Source organism: Micropterus dolomieu, linkage group LG23, assembly GCF_021292245.1.
Source record: "Micropterus dolomieu isolate WLL.071019.BEF.003 ecotype Adirondacks linkage group LG23, ASM2129224v1, whole genome shotgun sequence".
NCBI classification, from domain to species: domain Eukaryota; kingdom Metazoa; phylum Chordata; class Actinopteri; order Centrarchiformes; family Centrarchidae; genus Micropterus; species Micropterus dolomieu.
The window spans coordinates 32,646,925-32,669,318 of record NC_060172.1 but is presented as its reverse complement, the minus strand read 5'-3'; the positions used below and the strand labels follow the sequence as shown (position 1 = coordinate 32,669,318).

The following is a 22,394-nucleotide window of genomic DNA, read 5'->3' as shown; positions in this document are numbered from 1 at the left end:
ATCAATGATATACAATATAGCCTAATGATTCATTTAAACAACAAAGAACTGATTCATTTTGTTCTTGTAACATTTTAAAGATTTTAATATAATTCTTTTGGCCCCGCTCTCTGACGTTACCCTGGCCTGAAAACCTCCAACGCTTGAGTAGAGGTATAACGTTAAACACAAAACACTCCCCTGGTGCTTCGAGCTCTCAGTCCGGGCTGATTCAGATAACCACTAGGCTAACTGAGCTAATTATATAACAGCAGCTAGTTAGCCGCAGTTAGCGGTTACTTTAGCAACAAGTAACACTTTCTGTTTATCAGCAACCTTCGTAAATCTCAGAGAGTAGTGTCAGAGCAGCCAGGGGACACAGGAAACTTTAATATTCATTTTATGAGGCCCAACAGTTAGTGTTGCCTTTGTAGACAGCGGAGGACGAAGGTAGCGAAAATAAGATTTTCAAAATAAGGTGTCTATACAGTACTGAAATACCGTAAGTTTAATTGGATTATATTCACAGAAAGTATAAAATGTGTCCATTAAAAGTAAATGGACACATGTAATTTACTTTACCAAACCCTCTTGGGCCTCAGACCCACCCACCATAGTCTCTCCAAATCCTGTGGGAAACACTGAGTAAAAAGCACATTTTGACTATTTAATTTATGCAATGGTATAAAAAAAGTCAAAATAAATGGAAAAAATTTGAATGTACTTGTTTGGTATTCGGCAAACATTTTCATTATTTTTGGTTTCGGCTTTGGTGAAGAACACTCATTTCGGTGCATCCCTATCGATTATATAAATCCTTAGCCGGGGGCAGCCCTAACACCCACACATACACACTTTCACACACATCTATGACTTTACAGAACAAGGGCAAGTACACTACAGAAAGGAAATTAGCCTTTTGAAGCCCTAAATAGAATTTAAAAAATAGACTGATGGGAGTTATGCAGATAAGATGCAGTCCCATTCCACTGGCAAAGTCCCGAGGAAATTTATTTATTGAATTATGTTGAGTCATTTAATCATTAACAGCACTGATTGGCATCAGATAAATAAAAGGCGCAAGGAGCATTCCAAATGAAAACTCAAGCCGCACAGAAAGCTCCTTCAATGAGAAAACACTCAACACCCACAGGATTTAAATCCCTGCTGTGAATGAGACACGAGTCTCCCTTTTCTTGGTCAGCAGCTTTGTTTTTGCCAAGCAGCCACCCACTTACTGGGAGATCACTCATTAAGTGATCATACTGTAGGGATCATCAAAAAACAGGGATACCAGGAAAGTTTCTGGGAATAAAATTAATTAGGCACCAGCGCTCCTTGCCAGCTCCATTTACACACACAGTTTACCCAAAATACACATGCTCTGACTTGGGAGACAGCATCAGTGAATCATAAACACAAGTTCAAAAGTTTTCTGGGAGCTTCAGAGCTCCAGATGAATCTCATTCCACTAAACAAACACAGAGCCTTAATAATATGCGCCGTGAAGGACCACATTCAAAGCAAAAACACATCCAAGTGTAAATGCTGCCAAGAAGCATTCAAGAGCCACTCGTTCACCTGCAGAGGTGGACAGAAGTGCAAACGCAATGCAATCAGCTCAGAGGATCTATACAAATGAAAACAGGGAGACGTGGAATGTCAATATGTGAAGCGGGTCTCTATTCATGGAAAAGGAAAAGGATGTGATTGTTAGAAGATTGTGTGCAGGACTGAGGGCTAAATTTCAGGACTGCAAATAACTGTTATATTCATTAATGATATATCTGTGTGTAAAAGCACCCTTAGTGTAGAGATGGTTAAAAAGTTTCAATGTTTAAAGTTTGAAAACAAAATACTCTTCAATGTTTTTCCATTGTTCCTTCCACTATACCCCTTTCACAAATACACCCACCCTTACCCCCTCCTCCATCCCCATCAGCCCCCAGCCCTCTTGGCATGTTGTGGCATATGTATTTATCGAGCAACCAAGTGGCATTTATCTCACAGCTTAGTCATAATTAGTCCAACTTAGTGTAGGGCAGGCATCCTGTTAGTGGGCATATGTTCAGATGCTGGTTAAAGACACAGTTCCCTGAGGGGACGCGTGTGTATGTTGTGTGTGTGCGTGGGTAGGGGTAACAAGTGGGCGTGTCTGCGTATGGCAGCAGACGGTCGCTGTGGAGCGGGCCCCGAGCCTCCATTAACACAACCCACCATGTTCCCATCCCACGGCTACCCAGCCATGCTGAGAGAGGCCACTTGAAACCTGGAGGGAAGCGAGTTCATCCGAGTGCACGGGAGAGGAAGACGACAGGACGGAGCGCCAGAGAAGGGAGACGAGAAGAGAAAGGGAGGGAGACGAGGACCTGAGTCAGACGGGAAAAGTGAGCAGAGGGAGGGAGGGAAAAATGGCTGAGGCAAGGTGAGGAAGAGAGGAAACCGGAAGGGGGGGCAGTCTGGCTCAGGTCCAGGGTTATCATTGGCAAAAGTCGAGGCATTTGCCAGCTGCCAGCTGGAGACAGCAGCGCTAGGCCAGAAGGATGCTGCCCTGCGCAGCTTCTGTCGGCTGGTGTGTTTGTGTGTGTTGGTGTGTCTGCGAGCACAGCACGGATGCTGCAGAGCGCTGAGAGCTCCGTTGATGTGTTAAAGCACGGGACAAAGACCATATGCATTACCAGTTACACTGACTGAAGGGACAGTCTTGACAAAACACAAACAAGACCAGTCACAGGCAGTCATCCTCCGCCATCCAGAAGTTAGTGCTCATTTCTGCCAAGTTGCCTGCAGTCCCAACCGTGGAAGAGACAAGAGAAGCCGCTTAAAACATCTCCCTAAATCTCCTTCTTTTGGCGGATGATGCTTAAGTGTATCCTATTTAGGCAGGACATTACATAACTGTTTGCCATGTAGCCAGACAGGCCTGCCAGAAAGAGGACAACAGAAATATATATATATATAAACCTGCAAGATTCAGTATCAGAAGTTAAACACAGTGATGGGAAGGTTGTTTGTCATCAAGCGCTCCTTTCATCACCACCTAATCAGTGATGCTGAAGCACGCGTGAGCTAGTTTTCTTCATCTCTCCTCGCTTTCTTCAAGGTGAACATAACGAGGGGAAGAAGGAGGGAGGCAAAAGTAGCAGAGATTCCATTTTTTTAAGGGTAAAGTGCAATGTTGCCGCAGCTTTACCTGCTCACCACACGTGTCCCTTTTGTCATCGATGTGAGACAAGCTTGCACACAATACAAACATACACCCTGTCGGACCCATGACGGTCCGCTGACTACAGGGTTATGTCATTTATAATTAGAGCTTGAACAGTTGTTGATTAATAGATCTCATTTTTATGTTTTGTTAAGTCATTTACTGAAGCACAAATCCCCTGAAAATCACTAGTTTCAGCTTCTCAAAAGTGAATAATTTCTGGTTTGTTTTAATGTTCCATGATAATAATCTGAACCTTTGGGTTTTGGACTGCTGGTCGGACAAAATGATGAATATTTCAGTCTGAGCTTGGAAAATTTGTAATTTTTCACTATTTGCTGATATTTCAGTCTAAGGTATAGGGAATAATCAGCAGATTCATTGATGATAAATTTGTTCCAGCCCTACTTATAATAGGAATGTGAGACTGATTCTCGGTGGGCCCTGCTGTACTGGGGCTCTGAATGACACCAATCAGTGTGACTTTTAGACATCCCTGCTTTGTAATGACAGCACTAAACCCTCACAGGGACAGTCTCTTTGCTCTTTGATCCCTCTACAGGCAGGTTAGAGGTCAGCTGCAGAGGGCTTGGTGGAAGGATCTGTCGCCCATTAGAAGCTCTGCTCCTTTCCACACAAGAAAAGCCAATACATAGAAAATAGTTTTAAGCTCACGTGAAGCCATCATACATGCGATGACAGACTGAAAAGCACCCTCAGTGTGCTGGGAACTGCTCAAATTGCCCTTAATGCGCTGCTGGCTCAGGGAGCGCTCCCTCTAACGGACAAAGCTGGTAAGGCCCAGCTTCAGCAGGAAGAGGTTAAATCCACTCAGCATTTTAATGACATCTACACCAGCGCACCATCCTAATCACATTTGCCTTTACATTTCACCAAAGGCTGGCTGCTGGTGTGCAGCTCGGTATGACCGGCTGCTGCAGTCCTCTTGACTACCCGCAGAATGCCCTGGAGCTGCTGCAGGAGAGCAAACTTACACATCCTGGGAGGAATGTGTCAACCCAAATAGGCTGCAAAATCTATCACTCCGAAGCCAGAAACGTCACAACTCCGATAACGCCATTTATCAGTGAAAGCCAGGCCTACGCATCCCCATCATACAGCCTGTTACAGTGGGAATAAGCAGGTTGTTCTCTTTAAAAACGGGTTTAACCAAAGGAGTTTCTGCTCCTGCTCCCGTGACTCTGTTCCATTTCGTTTCACGGTGAGCCGCTGTGTTTCCCTCATCATTTGCCGGCCCGGCTCCGCTCAGGTGCGGTGATGAACACACACGTAGGTATGAACTTCATGACGTAAAGTGTGACATTTTGAACACACGAGCCACGTACTCAAAGTTAGCAAACAGACATGCAGGAAAACGCTTTGAAAAGAGAAAAAAGCTCAGTTCAAACTTCAGCACTAGGCGCTGGTGGGCACAGATACTGCACTTCGACTCACCTTGAGCGGCCGTTCCTCGGGTGCTGAATACACTTGCTATCAAAGTGGCCACATACCAAATCATAGTACTATTGCCAACCAGAAATAAATCATCATATCTCAAAGTGCCCCTTTCGGTGTGGCTCTCATCGCCGAGTGGCCCAGGACAAACTGAAGCGGGCCGGTATCCTGTTTTCTTGTTAACCGAGCCCTGGACACTTTTCCATCGGCGCTTTCCCCTCTCTCTTCCCCTCTCCTCCGCTCTCCTCTCGCATCCTGAGACGGATCACCTGCGCCAATGGGACGAGAGCAGACGACGCAGTGAACCCAAGCGCGAGCTTTTAGAGAACCGCGGTCCCGCCTCCGCACTCGTTTCACTGATGGGCGTGGGAGAAATCCGGCCGCTGATTGGCCACCTGCGCTGTCTGTTTCCCAGCTGCGGTGTTGCGTTCACAGGATGTGTTAACACCTCAGTGTGCTCACGGCGGCTAGACAGAGAGCCTGCATTCTCATTATTGTCTTTTCTTACACATGACGCACTTAAACTTACAATAATATCAAAGTGTCACTTCAAAAAACTTACTGTTTTATAGCGGAGTTAGAGGCAAAAAGAATTAGCCTATAGCAAGCTGTCAGACATTAATAGGCCTACATATAAAACTGAATGTGGTACATTGTAACTTTTAAAAGTTATAGTTGGCCTATCTAGAATCTAATGTTGTAGAAATTACTGAGTAAGACTTAACCTTCCTATTACAAGGAGAAGAGACCATCAATGCCCATTGACTGTGATATAGTCTATATCACAGTCCAAGCCACAGATCTCCAAAATCCAACAGGTGGTTACCATGTAGCATATAGCCTATAGCCTAATATTCCAAATCCTAATGATCCTAATGAAAACGTTTTTTGTTTTGTTTTTTACCAATGCTTGCCAGTAGGTAACGTGGGTTTATTTATGCATGAACCAGAGTGTGTGAGTCTGAGGAATCTGTGGACAAACTGCAGGTTTATAACTTCAGCGTTGTAAAAGGATTCGCCATCTTCCCGTTTTCACGGAGGACCTGAATGCAGCACAAGAGGAAACGCTTCATGGTGGGTTGGAGTGTGAAGCCGTGGCGGAGTTGCGGTACCATTCTGCGCAACTAAACGAGAGGAATCCTCCAGCCGGTGATCTGGAGAACCCTGCCGTCTATGCATTCAAGTCCGTGTTGAAATATGAGGGGTTATGTTTGCAAAAATGTTCCCTTTATGAAATAGTGATGGTCAGGTTGCTGTAGTGTGACATTAGAGAAGGCTCGCCATGAAGACAGCTGAGATCGAACACGGACTAAAACAATTCCCGATACTTGTGACAAATAACTTGCCTGCGTTCAGCGTGATTCATCTTCATTGATACACGATTCAGTCAAGGACAGTTTAAATTCAACTGACTCAGTCTGCCTTGCTCATAGAGCATCATGTCATGTTTCAGAGCCAATTCTCCTCCACCTCCAAGTCTAAGGACCCCCACTGCTCCTCCAGGAGGAGGCTCCAACAGCCTCCGGCAAAATGACAAATAGCCTACATTTAATTGAAGTTATCTGAGGCCATGAATCGCCATTCTTTTTAATTTCCAAATGTTCTCAGCTTCTATATTTTGTGTCACCTTCACAGTTCTTCCCACAGAAGTCAATCATACCTCTTAAAATAGAAGCTTATAATGCGAATGATGTCTTCCTTGAATATGAACCTTTCAGATACAGTCTATAGTTCAAGATTATACACAGGTTAAGTAAATCATTCAAAACTGACCCAATGATGATAAACGTCCAGACGCTACAACATGTCTTGCAATCTCAGTTATTTGCTCTTCTCAACAACAGAAAATATATTGGAATTACTTTTAATGCTTTGTCTAACATACTTCACTAAAGCCCTGTCCACTAATGGCAATTTTTTAAGAAATCTGTGGGTTTTTACATCACTGATATTGTAGCACATCATAAAATTTCCTCTCAGTGGCTTGGAGATAATAACCAAGCCATAATAATAATAAAAATAATAATTTATTGTTATTGTTGTTGTTATTAATATTGTTATTACTTAATTTCTTTAGCACATTTCAAAAGAAGTTACAAAGTATTTTACAATAACAACATATAATAAAAGTAAAAAAGAAATAATGAATTTAATGATTTAAATAATTACAACAAATCCCGTCAGGTAGATGAGATTTAACAGTGGAGTTTGATTCCCTGAGATCCCCAGACCAGGAGTTCCACAGCTTAAGGGCCCTCCAGCAAAGGTCCAGTCACCTTTAGTGACCAGTCCAAATTTTGGAACTACCAGAGGATCTCAAACAGTGGTCAGGCTCGTAGGGACTCAAAAGATCTATAGGCAGGTGTCTGACCATGTAAATGACTTCTAAAGCTCACAGGAATCAGTGGCCGACAGCAAGGATTGGTGTGATGTGGTCGCTTTCTCCTAGTCAAGTTACCGTACAAACTTGGCAGCAGCGTTTTGTATTAGTTGCCGTCTTTGGATGTTTTTCCTGCTGATACCAAAATGAAGTGCATTGCAATAGTCAAGTCTGGTAAAGATAAAAGGTGATTAAATAAAGTGACCTTTTCAAGATCTGCAGGAAAGGAATGTCCTAATCTTGGTTAAATGTCTCAGTTGGATAAAGCAAGATCACACCACTTTAGCCACCGGAGTTTAAAAAAGAACACCTAGGTTACAGGCACATTATTTTGTTCAAACAGAAACTATCTGTTGCTGGATGGATGGCCTTTCGGTAAATGTAACTATAATGGATCTATTGTAGTATTTATTGCACCATTAGTAAACGTTAGTTCTACATGCTTGCACAGATGTGATCCAGGAGTTGTCCAGTTTGTGATGCTTTGTAGGTCTCCGGTTGGACGGCAGACTCTGTACACAAAAGACAACAGAAAAGATGTGATGGCATCATTTTGAGGATGCCTGAGTGCAGGGGTGAGATGCATCATTATCCCAGATTTCAGCTAAATTGTTGGAGTGATATCTGTGACACATAAACAAATAAATACTGTTTCTGTCAGTAGTTATACATATTTTTGCAGGCTTATTTTAAAGATGAGTAAATCAACCAAAAAGAAACATGAAACATGGTGAAGGCCAGGATGAGGATAGGTAGGTAGGTAAGTTTATTGTCACAAAATAACAAGTTATAGAGTGAAATTGAGTTTTGTAACTCCCTTCCGCTACATAGCAGACAATATACAGTACATTAATAAAGAATCAGTTGTGAAAAATGGTAAACAGAAAATCATCACTGGAGCAGTGCTGAGGATGAAGTAGAGTTTAAGAGTCTGATAGCTTGGGGGAAAAAGCTGCACTGCAGTCTGGTGGTGCAGCAGAAACTTCTACATCTCTTCCCAGAAGGCAGCATTGGGTGAACAGGCTGTGACTGAGTGGGTACTGTCTTTTAGTATTCTTTGGGATCTGCGCAGGCGCCTCACCTCACCGATATCACTGATGCTCGGGAGGTGGGTACCACTGATGTTTTGAGCAGTTTTAATCCCTCCGGTCCTGGGCCGTGCACATCCCATGCCAGTTTGTGATGTTTCCAGTCAGGATGATTTCTGTTGCCCCTCTCTAAAAGCTGACAAGGACTTCGCACGGGAATTTGTCCTTCTTAAGCTTCCTCAAGAAATACACTCGTTTCTGAGCTTTCTTCACCAGCGTGGGGATGTGAGATGACCATGTCAGGTTCTCTGTGATGCTGATTCCCAGGAATGTGAAACTGTTCACCCGCTCCACCTCAGCTCCACTGACGTAGACAGGAGTGTGTGTGTGTCTTTGTCTCCTTCTTTCTAAACTCAACCATCAGCTTCTTGGTTTTGCTGACGTTGAGCAGTAGGTTGTTCACTGAGCACCACTCTGCCAGATTATGAATTTCAACTATGAAGTCTCATCGTTGTTTGAAATCCGGCCGATGATGGTGGTGTCATCCGCAAAATTCACAACAGAGTTCTCTTCATGTCGGGGGATGCAGTCGTGGGTGTCCAGCGTGAACAGGAGGGGGCTGAGCCCACAGCCCTGGGGGGCTCCGGTGTTGAACACTAGAGTGGAGGAGCTGAATCCGCCAATCTGAACTGACTGGGGCCTGTTTGTGAGGAGGTCCAGTATCCAGTTGCAGAGTGTTGTATTTAAACCCAGAGTGCTGAGTTTGCTGATCAGTTTCATGGGGAGATTGTGTTGAATGCTGAGCTGAAATCCACAAACAGCATTCTGATGTAGGTGTTGTTTTTCTCAAGGTGTGTGAAAACTGAATGGTGGGCAGTGGAGATGGCATCCTCTGTGGATCTGTTGGTTCTGAAAGCAAACTGGTGAGGGTCCAGGCTGGCTGGGATGTTGTTCTTTATGTGCAGAAGAACCAGTTTCTCAAAGCACTTCATCAGAATGGGGATGAGTGTCACATCGCGGGAGTCGTTCAAACTAGACACTGCAGACTTTTTAGGTACAGGAACGGTGGTGGCTGTCCTGAGATAGTGAGATGTTGTTAATGTCAGTAACAACACTAGCTGAAAACTAGCTGATTGGCTCAGGTTTTTAGTACACGGCCAGAAATGTTATCAGGCCAAGATTTTGAGTGGATTCTCCTGTTCCAAACTTTAGTACTTTGATTATGCAAACCCATGTAGGGAACTTCAGAGGGATTCTTGTTTGTTCTGTTTTCTTTTTCATAATGAATGATAGAGATATTATAAAGTAGCGTTTTAAATGGCAAACAAACATCCAGCCAGGTACAAAATATCTCCGTTCACTCTCTGTCACACTGCCTCTCTTTCCTGGGGTTTTCTTGATCTCCATCTCTCCTCTATCTCACAGTGCCTGTGAGGTCTCGGCTACTCGTGCTGGCTCTTCTACAGGAAGTAGCCGGGAGGGTGTGGCATGTCAAGCCCCAGCATGTCATCATCTCTGACAGAGACATCACTGGCCTCAGATGCAGCTGAAGGCCTTTTTCCTGATTCTCAAGAGCCACTCTAACCACTGTGGTGGTGGGAGTACAGCCACATCTCACAGCTAACTGTCACACCAAGCAGTTTGCTTTAAAAGAGCTGTGTGAAGTGCAAATATATATTCAAATTAAGCTTTCCCTCTGTTCTGTGATCTTCTTCACCGCACTCAGCTCCAATCAGACTTTTGTTCCTCCCTGGTGAGCCAGGTGTGACTCATTAACTGTTGGTTGTGGCTACTGACTATGATACATATGGGGTAAAAATGAAACTGTTGTCAAGATGAAGAATCTACAGACACACTAGCAGCTCTATCAGGCTGTCCAGAAGCTATGACCACTCTGACTGCACACACACTGTATGCACGGACATACGCGTGAACAAGTTTGCCTATGCAGACACACCATGTAGTATAATCACCTTTAGGCACAATGGTGCATTGAGCTAAATGCTAACATCACCATGGCAACAAGCTCACTGCTTTTTTTTGCTGTTTTATTGTGTTAGTATGCTAACACTAGGAAACATTGTCTGAATGAAAACTTGATGTTGAGAAAATTCACAAAATAAGTGAAACTTTTGACCTGCGTAGAGGAAAAGACAGGTAGAACAAAGTAGAGACAGACCAACCAACTGACCAACACTGACGTCCCTAGAGCCACGCCACAAGCATGGCTAAGAATACAACACAACTATACTTATACTTTAGGGAAACAGCATTATAGTTTATAGTAAATCAAAGAGGTGTCTAGAGAAGAACAATTCATAGTGAAAAAGTTACACATATAAAATGTACAAATGTGTGACTAATATGCATGGTGTATGGAAAATGTAACATCTGCAGGTCAACAGTATGTGACTGTATTGATACCTCATGTGATAGCTTATGTTTTTTAATGAATGGCGCTCAAGACCTGTTGCAGAAGTCTCATGGGCCATTTGTCACTGTTCAGTATATATAAAAAAATATAAAGAGTGCTTTCCTTCGGCAGTCCATTACGTGCAGTGTTACTGTGAAGGACAATGGGGAAATCTGAGAGGAAAAGCACACTCTTAATAGTCTTACATAAAGTATCAGCAGGCAGTGATATATTACTGTTTACAACTTAGAAGTTAGACTGCATTTCCGTTAACAGGGAAGACACATACCACACCAGTGTCAAATATAATCATGATATATTGGACAAATATTTGCTGTGGCAATTCACTGTAACAGAAATTAATGAAAGAATCAGTCTGTAGGAAGTCAGGAGCATGTTCCTGCCTGAGATGTGTCCCATACTAAAAAAGACACTAATACACAATTTTCAGTTGCCTGCTATGTTGTTAGTGAACTTCATATAGGCGCTTTCCACAAGTCTGTGTGTCCTGCTGAGCATGCTAATGTGAAAACAGGTTTCTCATGTGCCTGGGAGCACTCAGTCTGGACCAGGGAGGGGATCAATGCCCCCACTGGTGGCAGTTTGTCAATATGGCTCTAACTAGTAATAACCCAGCACAGTGAGACTTCCTTTTTTTCACTACAGTAGTAGTGCCCCAGTATTACCTCTGTTATGAGTTTTTTTAAACTAAGTAATTTAAGTGAAATATCTCTACAACTATTGGATGACCTATTTGGAGTTATTTTAATTCCAGCACAAATTTAATCTGAATTTAATGTTAATGTTTTCAATGTTTAATTGAATTTGAAATGTTCAAACTGAATATTAATTTGTGTATCATCAACCCCAAACACTTTTATTTTTGATTTTTTGATTTTGAAGTCAAAAATGGGAAATAAAAAACCAGGCCACAGACCGAATTTGATTTTAACATTTAATGTGTCCGATTTGTGTGTTGCACTTGATAGGCAAACTTTGCAAATACACCTGGACAATGGCACTACCTAATTTAATGTAATTACTATGAGCTTGAACATCAGTGTGTCTTATATTTTCAATAAAGTGTTCAATAAGGGTTAGGGTTAGGGATATAGTGAATTAGACTCCTGGGCAGCAACACAAGCATTACAGAGCTGCTAGCTGTAAAGTCGTGGTTTATTGATACTGGGGATCTTTTCAGAAAGGATTGTGTCTTATGTTCATTACTCATTTAATCAACAATCGAGGGAAAGGAAGGGACACAAAGCTAAATTCCAGAGCGCAGTGTTGCTGCACTTTTCTTTTTTCTGTTTTTCTGAAACGTCCAGTCAACTTCACTCTCACTGATGACAGCACAATGAAACAGTAAATGAAATATTTTGTTTAAAGTAGATAAAAAAAATACTTCACCCAATTATGCAATCCTGGAATGCAACAGATTGCAAAATATGTGAATGAATATGCTGGACTTAACTCCAGAACAGTCTACAATGGGAGCTTGACAGCAGGTGGTTGGATGATGTGTAGAGCCTGATTCAGAGAATGGATGTGGGTATGTTTACAGGCACTGATGATGAAACATCTCCAGGAGGGAGGCTTGATATTATTGTCCCAAAGTGCTTGATAGTGTGTTTTCAAAACGCAAACAAACATCCAAGTGTTTTTGACACTTGAGTTCCAAAACTAGGTAATAGTGGGAAAAATTGAAATGGTCTCAAGTGATTGTTCCTATCAACTTCTTTATGTCAACAAGCTTTACGAAGCAAAACAGCTGCAGCTTGTTCCTGGAGAGAATGTCAAGTTCACCACGTTGATGGTGGAGAGAGACAAAACTGGCTACCACTTTCTGATAATGCATTCATTAGAAAACATTGTTACTAATATCTTTGTTAGTGGAAAATAAATAGCATGCATGTATTAGAAAGAAGGTTGCACTTGTAATTGAGTATTTTTACATTGTGGTATTGGTTATTTTTTTTGGAGATGCACCAATTGGAGTTTTTTAAAGGTATGACCTGCTGATGCCGATTTTTTATTGCCATTTTCTTCCCAAGACCTATAATTCACAGCATATTTTTGTAGAAAATTCTTTCTTTAGTAGTATTCCAATTAGCACCAGCATAAACATTGGCTATTCTTCCTGCATTCCATTCAATTGAATGTTCATAATAACGCTTATAAAAATAACTTCAGTATTTTCTCCAAAATTGCACCAGGTAAGGCACCACCTACTTTCACTCAAATACAGTACATCTCAAAATAAAAAGTGCTCCCCAGGACAGCTTTTTGTACATTTAAAATCCAAGTGAAAGTAAACCGCAGTATAACGCAGCTCAGTGTTTCCCACAGAATGACTGTGGTGGGGGACATGGGGGGTATATTTGTATATTTTATGTGAAAGAATTCATGGCCCAATTTCTTGTAGGTTTTTTATTATCTCAACATTTCAATTATACTTCATTCTCCATGCTATTTTAGTGTTTACTCACAACTACTGACCACCTTTCTTTTCCCTTCAGACGCACACATTACACCTCTCTCTCAGTCTGTCTCACTCTTCTGGTTCTGGTGACTTTTATCATCAGTTTTAAACACTAGATTCGGGAACTAAGACCACGCCTTGAACCCATCCAATTTCCGCACACCAAGTACTTAAGCACACCAGCGGCTGTGGCTCAGGGGGAGGAGCGGGTTGGCTGTTCAATCCCGGCTCCCCCAGGCTACATGTCGAAGTGTCCTTGGGCAAGATGCTGAACCCCAAATTGCCCCTGGTGGCTGTTCCGCAGTGAATGAATGTGTGTGAATGTTTATGTTTGAGCACTTAGGCTCAGTGTGTGGATGAAGATGTAGTGTAAAAGCGCTTTGAGTGGTCGAAAAGTCTAGAAAGGTGCTATACAAATACGGAGCATTTACATTTACACCTATTCTGTTCACCTCCCTTTGACTCAGCTTTCTCATCCCTCCCACCCAAATCCTTATCTTTTTTTCATCATACAGGAACACACATCTGCCGACAAAGAGATGGCTCCCCCACTCAGAGTCTTGATTCCTACAGGTTCCGCACACCTTCTCGCCAGCAGACACCGGTCCGCTCTTCACTCCCGCATCCATCGGCTACGGATTCGACTCCCCTCCTTCATCCATCACACCTACCCCTCATCCCACGACCCTCTCCCCCATCCCTCAGTCCACCCCCCAGGCACTTGATCCATTCTTTCTGTACAATACAATCTCAGCTCCATTATAAGCAATAAACCATCTTGAATCTATATCTTCGCAGGCATGGTCTTTGTCAGTGAAAGTAGCATTTTGGAATTTTTTGGCGGTTTGTTGTTATAGACGTAGCCTATTGAAATGATAAAGATCACTTTGTTACTGAATGACATCGGCACCAACAGGTGTGTTCACTGTTGCTTCACCTGGTCCGTGCATGTAAGATATCCACCATGTCCACATCTTCTAATGTACCAGATAGTAATACCAACACCGTCTTCTTCTCTCACAGTGAAGAACTACCCCGCTCACCACATGTTTTAGTGTGTGTGTGTGGGAAATAGTCAGTTACTGTCTGCGACGCTGTGTGCATAACGTGAACCATCATGCAGCAGAGCATGCATGTGAATTTGAACCGCAGAGATGCTTGAGACGGATCAGCCCTCGTCACCAGACAATTGATTGGTGACATCTCTAGTTATTTTACTTGAGTAAAAACTATCTATTTATTCCACCACTTATAGTTTATTAATTATTTATAATCAGCAGTTAATAGGGACAACTTATGGAATTCCAGGTTGTGAAAAATCAATTTTGCTGGTATATACCTTCTTCACCATAAATTGTTTTTTTCTTTTTAGCTAGCTGTTTAATTCATTAGAGAGGCACCTCCACTGGATGACTGTTCAGCCACATAACTTCTCGAAAGGGCTGCAGATCACTGAGACACAAAATCCATTTATTTAGTTACTTATCAATGAGACAAGACTGAGTGATTTATTATTTTTATTTATTTAACCTTTATTTAACCAGGTAGGCCGATTGAGAACAGATTCTCATTTGCAACGGCGACCTGGCCAAGAAAGTGTAGACGTGCAGAACAACATATAGTTACACATTGAATACACATAGTATAAAGCGTCTATGTACATTTAGTGCAGGTGCCGACCATTCAAGGAGGTAGGTCAGATTGTATGCGTAAATGGTATGGCAACAATAAAAATCACGATATATAAATAGATAATCTATATATAAATAAAAAGTACAAAGTACAGAGATCTATAAACATTTTCTGCAAGTTGAGTTCTTATTACAGAGGTAGGTCAGGTGGTGTGCAAAACAGTATGGCAGTAGCGGTGGGAAGAATGACATTTGAGCATACTTGTGCAGATGGAATGGAGCAAAAGAGCATAAAACAGATGAGGCAGGGGTACAGGTGAAACTGGCTAACTAAGAAAGGGACATGACAGAGCAATTTTAGTATTGGTTTGCAAAAACAGTGCGTGAGTGGTGGAGGAGACCTAACATGTACAGAGATCGGACAAGAGTTCAGACAATGATAGATTTTTCTAACACTGGCTAGCACCCAGCCGAATGAAACAGTGCTAACAGTAGCTTGTTTAAGCTGGAGCTTCTAGCTCAAGTGGGTTTAAAGGTGCTATAATTAATATTTAGATATTATTGTAACAACTGATCAAATGATGTGATGTGTATATGTGAAATGTGTCACTTGTATGTGCAGATAATTATCTCACTGATCTTTTGGATTCTCACAGAAACAAATCCTCAGCAGGTCCACATAAGTTTATGTATAAACATAATAAAAACATGTACATGTACATTCAACTGAAAACATTTATACATATTAAAATTATATATATAGAAAATATAGAAATTATAGTTGAGGTCTATACAGTGGGGGGGAATCACTTTTCAGGATCACTTGGCCATGAAATTAAGATTTCAGGGTTTAGTATGATTACTTCTTCTCCATTTCACTCAGTTTCAGTGAAGAGTGCAAATATGGTGTTCTACAGTACAGTTCAGTAGGTGTCAGATGGTGAGACTTCATATGACCTTCCTTTAATAGCAAAGCATGTGTCCTTGGTCCTTATTGAAGCCAAGATGTGAACAGTGATCCGAACATTTTGTTCCCAACATGTTGTTCTTCAGGTTAGAAGCAAAGTATTGTCTGGGAAGATGATCGACCCTCTCACCCATCAAATTTACTTATAGATTTGTGTCCATGAGTTCTAGGTACCAAGAGGTCAGCAGGATGTTGCATGGAGGGTGACATACTACCAGCAAAGTTGTATCACCTGCAGAAGGAGAACCTAGCCCCCCTTAAAAAAAACAGTGTACTTTCATACCTCTTAGAGTTATGGCTATATTTCCCTCCCCGCATCAGCCCTCAGACATCCATGAGAAAATGGTTGTGGCTACCAATGTGTTAACTGGTTATGCCTGGGCAAATCCAACAGAAGACTGCTTGCTTCCACTTTGACTGAGATCCAAATTGTGAATTTGCCTTCATTCAACCACTATGTGATAGTTGTAGCCTTCCTAAACGCTGTAACAATGCCACTCCCTCAAGGTGAAAGTGATTGTGTTTTGACAAGGCCCATGCATCTGCTTGAATTAGTACATATGCCAATGCCCGTTGGGGGCACATGTTAGCGTAGAGGCAGTCCACCCCACTGAGACTGAGTAGAAACAGAAAGTGTGGGTGGGCATTGGGTAGCCTTGATTGTAGTTGTGGTGCTGGCAGATGTTTTTGTGTTCTCCTGAGGTGCCAAAGAGTGCAGACCTTCAACAGCTGTAATAGGGAAATTGTGGAGAGTCGCAGTTTTAGGAACAGAGGTAAAAGTGCAGGGTGAGGCTGAGAGACTAAGGGATAGTGAGTCTGTTGCTTTGACAATTTAAAGAACTGTGATCTTGCACAGCATTTTCCTGGGATTTATTTTCTTTACGAGCTTGTTTGGAACTATTTTATATGTATGTAAAGTCATTTTAAGCCATTGTCTTTCTTATTGTGCCACTAAATGCTGTTATGCAACTTAAACCTTTATGCAATAATCTTACACAAAGCTTGGTGGCAGGCGGCATTAATTCATTGGATTCATTCTGCACATTCATTGGATTCCACTTATAACTCAGGCTATTTTTGATCACTTTCATGAAGACAGATATAAAATTCTGTGCACCACTGACCCAGAGGATACAAACCCATGACTGGGATAGGGTGGTAACTGGGGTGGAGGAGATCAATTAGGGTTGTCTGCTGGACTTCCTCCCTCACACACACATATTCTGTCTCTTCTTCACTCAACCTTTCTCTAAAACCCAGGAGAGCTGAAGGTCCAGCTGGCATGCAGCCCAGGCCCCCCAAACCACAAACACAATGTTATCCAGGTCACCACACAATTGATATGAAAGAAGCACACTGATGATAAATATACTGAAACTCTGAATCACAAATTGGGACAATATTTTACATTGTTATTGGAACCTCTCATCATGAGAACAAAGGGACAGACCTACATGTACAGCCAGAAGCCTGAGAAGATGGCCTGCATGTAACACAAAGTCTGTAATAAAGGAAACAGTGAGATGACATCTTACTGTACTTACAGAACCCATTAAGTCCACTACCATGAAACTACAATATATATCCAGAAAATTATTTTAAAAAACCATTAACTGCTCCAAATGAACACTGTTACCACTCTCCAAAAAGAGCTTTAGTCCTACAGTACTACCACCACCCATCCCTCCTTACACAGGCTATGATACCTAGGTGGCAATATTTCTCCCAAGCTGTCACAGCTGGTGTAACAGAGTCAATTATACAGCAGTAATATGTGTAACAGAGTCAAATATGTAGTATTACAATTACCAGTGGTGGACAGTGATTAGTTTTTTTCAATTGCTAATCTGCATTGGTCAAATCTGAAGTCACATTGTCAAAATTCTTCGCACAGTCAGCGAAACAGAAGTGTATGTGGACCCAACTGTGAATCATTTTTCATTGTGTTCACACAAAATGCATTCAATGACCACTTTCTCCAAAATCCATGAACTCTTTTCTCTTTACTACTTCACCACCTGCAAAACACTGTATATTTGCAGCACATCAGATGCTAACACACTTTGTCCAAAACTGTTAAAAACACATTCAAAATAGAAATGTCCTGCATTTCTGCAGCAACCAGACTGAAATATATAGGAAAGCTCAGCTAACATTTACATACATTTTATGTTTACGTCTATGTGCATAAAGAACTGTGTGTAATCTTTTGAATGTGGTTTTACTGTAAAACTGAGAGAGTATAAAGCAGGAAATGTCCTTGTCTTTTAGCAGAATTGGTTCAGGGGATTGGTACATGAATTACAGGTTGTGGTCACTGTGTGTCAAGTACCAGTGTAACTATGTAAACTGAGAAAGAATTAGGGTGCTGTCACACAGCGTTGTTTAATTCGGTTGAATCGCACTACAGTTCGTTTTCCCCCTTGGTGCGGTTCGTTTGGGCAGGTGTGAATTGTGGTTGGGCGATGCCTACAAAATTTCCATCGGACAATGTCTACATTGAAAAATCGGGATGGACGATGGCATTGGGGGTGCACACGGGGAATAGCGGGCTTATGCGCATGTGTTCTCGCACAGACTTTACTCGGTTAAATGCTTGGTAGCCTATGACATTACAAGCACGGACCACGTAAAGCATCATTGAACACAGGGTGCAGATGTTGGGTTTGGTTGTTTGATAGGCTGCATCATTAACAAGCCCACAAGTGGCTCACCTGCTGCCGTGATTCAAAAAGACAAGTTCTGTGTCTTTTAGGCGACTTTATAAAACTTACTGCTGATGGAGAAGGTGGAGCAGACGGGCGAGGGGGGAGGCAGAGAGAGGCGGGGCAAGCCGGTGTGTTTAACTGAGGTGTAGGCCTCTTGTGTGTCAGTGTGTCTGAGTGAGGGGAGAAGAGAATTCCGAGGAAGGTGCGAAGCATATTTAAAATGTATAATAATAATGTTTTTGGTGATTAAAACCTACTTTCACATGGCGGTATTATGTGAAAAATTGTGATTTTTTATCAGGGGACGGGGTTTTACAATCATGATGCCTGCTCAACCATCGACCATCGGTCAGCCATCGCCGATGGGCGATGGCATCGTCTATCGGCCCAACCCTAGTGTGAATGCAGCAATTACACTCAGGTGCGCACCAAAAGCGGACCAAACAAGACTACATACAGTTCTTTATGCACACGCTTTCAAACCAACTCTGGTGCGGTTCCCTTGTGGTGTGAAAGCAAACTAACCAAACACAGGATTTTATGATAGCAGAGATCTGTGTGTGATCTGAGCATTATTTCCAAAGCTAAACCACTAAAAAATCCGCTAACCACGAAATGTGTTCAGTGATCTAACGTGTACTTGTCAGCGCAAGTATTTTCCCTGATTAATAGGTTTAAATCTGTTAAAAAAGGAGGGCAACTATCACTCCATTTACCCTGAGTTTCATTTCCCCACGTGGGTCCTGATGATGTAGGATGACAATAGCCAAAGCTGTCCAATCAATAAGTTACCTGTAAGTCTGCATGACGTCATGGTTACTTCTCTTGGTTTGTTTGTAAAACTGTAAAACTGCAGTGTAAACATGAACCGGACCAGAACTAAAATGCAACAGTATAATTTTTTTCACGTGGTCTGGACCAAATGAACCAAAGTACAGGTGTGAAAGCACCCTTAGTTTATTTAGTTTAATTAGTTTATTTTTCAACTTTTTATTTTTCACAATTAAATTACTATATGCAGGGATATAGAAAGAATAATGAACATGGATTTCTCATTTCTGCATTTCTGCAATTCATTCAAAAGAATGAGAAATTGCTTTTACGATGTGCACAAGTGACTAGATGATGTGGAGGTTGAACAAGTAGTTTTGAGAATTTCAATTCTGAAATTATTTGAGAGAATGTTCAAAAGCGAAAAGAGAAAAACTGTATTGTACTGTACTTGTATAATAAAACAGTTATTTACAGTATATGAAAAAATCATTCGTACTTCAAAGATAAAAGTTTATCATTTACGTAGTGCTCACTGTTAGTGTCTTTTAGGTCAGTGTGCTATGAGTAACAATGAATGCTTTCTAAGTGAGAATTGTCACTAGTGTTTTGGTTGAACGAGTTTATTTTCAGACTACGATGAAGTGTTTTGGTGGTTTAAGTGACTTTTGGAGGTGAACTGTTTGGCCAAGATGCATGTTGGTAATGCAGACTGTATTAAGAGTTTTGAAAAAGTGGCTTCAGTTACTGTAAGAACATTTACTCGAGTATTGTACTTAGGTACTAATTTGAGGTACTGGTACTTTACTTTCTTTAAATGCCACTTTCTACTTCTACTCCACCACATCTCAGCGGGAGTACTGTACTTTTTTACTTAACAACATTTATCTGACAGCTTTAATTATTAGTTATTTTACACATATGTAGACTTAGTAAAAATATCTTGTATTATAAATTAAACTACCCAACATTTTATGCAAGTACACCTGACACAAGTATTAGATTGACATTAAAATTAACTGGCAACAATTTTAACTTCAAAGGGCTATTTGAAGGTATAATGCACTATTCACCTCATTCTCTTTCATCTTTCTATGGGGCCACAACCAAGTTCAAACCATATAAAAACCACAGAAATATGTTGTCAATATTCAATCGCCACTACTCTGGCTAAATCTGTCCATTTTCACAATACAACCACACCAGACATATACATAATTATAATTACTATCAGTATATATCTAAAGTGTTCATTCATACAGTAGCCTAACGTCCCTATCCATGACATAACATCTATATATTAACATGAGATTTGCTGGGAATATACTGAAGTTATAAACTTGACACACTATATGAATAAAGGGCACAATTAATAATATTTAAACATTTAATATTAATCTGGATAAAGCCATCAAGTTCTTAAAAGGATTCCAGCACAGAGAAAAGAACAAAGACATATTAACACATAATATTCTGCAGACAGAGAGAAACAAACATGAGGACATCGCTCTCAAACACTGCCAGGTTGTTCTGGGTCCATTTGTTTTGGAGAGGAGACTGCCTCGGAGGTAACTCGGCTGTCAGGGCAGTGAAGTGGAGCAGACCCAGAACAACTCTCATCAGCTGTTAGCTGTAAACACTAGCAGGACTAAAGTTACGGTACAGCTGTGTTAAAACTACAGCAGAACATAGATAGATAGAGAGAGTGGGGAGAACAAGTATTTGATACACTGCTGATTTTGCAGGTTTTCCTACTTACAAAGCATGTAGAGGTCTGTAATTTTTATCATAGGTACACTTCAACTGTGAGAGACAGAATCTAAAACAAAAATCCAGAATATCACATGATTTTTAAATAATTAATTTGCATTTTATTGCATGACATAAGTATGTGATGCATCAGAAAAGCAGAACTTAATATTTGGTACAGAAACTTTTGTTTGCAATTACTACGGCGTAGGTCAATTCTGTACATTCTTTTTTTTGTTGTGATTTAATGGGGTCCAGTCAAGTTAATAAGACCAGTGTTTAGTGCTGACCACACCTGTCAGGTCTCTTGTCATTGTGGGGTCCATGGTAACTAAATAATATTGTAGCCATTGGATTACAGTAATGACTCTTTTCTGTCTAAAGGTTGACAAACAATCAGATGCCACTGAATCTTTTGAGGCCGACTTCTTCAGAACAACAGAGCAGACTCCTCAGAGATCGTCCTGCTTCTAGACACAGGTACTAGTTTTTCTCTTTTACCGGCTTTCACTGGTTCATACTTTAGTACTACTATCCCAACAAAAACGCTTCAAAGCTGTCGCAGTTAATATGCGAGAGCTAGCCAAACAAACATCACTAGCAAGTTCTTTTGCTAGTTGTACTACGGCGCAAGCTTGAAGAGACATAATGAAATCAAATGCTATCACATACTATTTAGCCAAAGATTTGCCCATTTACACAGTAATGATGAGACACCGACGCACAAGAATAAATGCATGGCTACATGCGTAGCCTACGGCGTAGCTATGCACGTAGATCATATGCAGGAGTATAAATCAAGCTTTAGTCAGATACAGGAAACATGTAAACAATACTAGTCATACCAATTGATTGTCACAAGTACATTCTGCCCTGCCAGTTATGCATATTATTTTTTATATTGTGGACACCAAGCCAATGGTTACTTAAATGGGATTTTGCAGTTATGTCATTTCCTTGCTATATTTAAACCATTTGTATGCCACATTGATGTCTCAGTTTTATTGAAAAAGTAGGTGTGGGATTCCAATGTTTCTGAAATGCAGTTTGATGTACATAGGTATACATACTACGTGTGTTTTCATTTATATATTATGTCTTTCTTTGATGTTATATAGGGCTTAGACGAACCAGAACCCTTACCTTTGATGAACAAAGTTGGGATGAATTCTCTGAGTCCAAGCACAAATTATGACCAGTTTAATTCAAGCTGCCAGGTATTGTAATATTATTATTTTTATTTCTGAGCATTTACATGTATTGTTGCAGGAAAGGGTTCCCGAAATGTAGCTCCGATAAGCTCCGATGTTATTGGTTATGCTTTCGGCACTGGAGAAATAGGTTTCCTATTTATTATTGCTAGGGTCTACATAAATGTTATATTGCACATTTTATCTCACTAACCGTGTCTCTAATAATAAGATAGTTGTTCATGATGCATCTCGCTATTCCCAATCCAGAAAAGCGGTATCTCACGGAGCCTGTGTGCTCTCTCTCACACCCTACAGCACAGGTACAGAGTGTGGTGTTGGCACACTGGCTCTCTGTCTTCTCTCCCCCTATGCTCTGCTGACTTTCTCAATCAACAGTACATTTTATCAAGTCATGAAAAGACACACAAAT

At 41.2% G+C, this 22,394-nt stretch overlaps 1 protein-coding gene across 1 annotated transcript in view; it reads right to left on the bottom strand.

The window, feature by feature from the left end:
- Positions 1-4,792, bottom strand: part of LOC123963792 (protein turtle homolog B-like) — a 108,803-nt gene extending 104,011 nt beyond the window's left edge. The window contains exon 1 of the mRNA XM_046040837.1: positions 4,643-4,792. Within this exon, the coding sequence (XP_045896793.1) occupies positions 4,643-4,706 (64 nt within the window). The 5' untranslated portion in view covers positions 4,707-4,792. The remainder of the gene's footprint in view (positions 1-4,642) is intronic.
- Between the last annotated feature and the right edge of the window lie 17,602 nt (positions 4,793-22,394).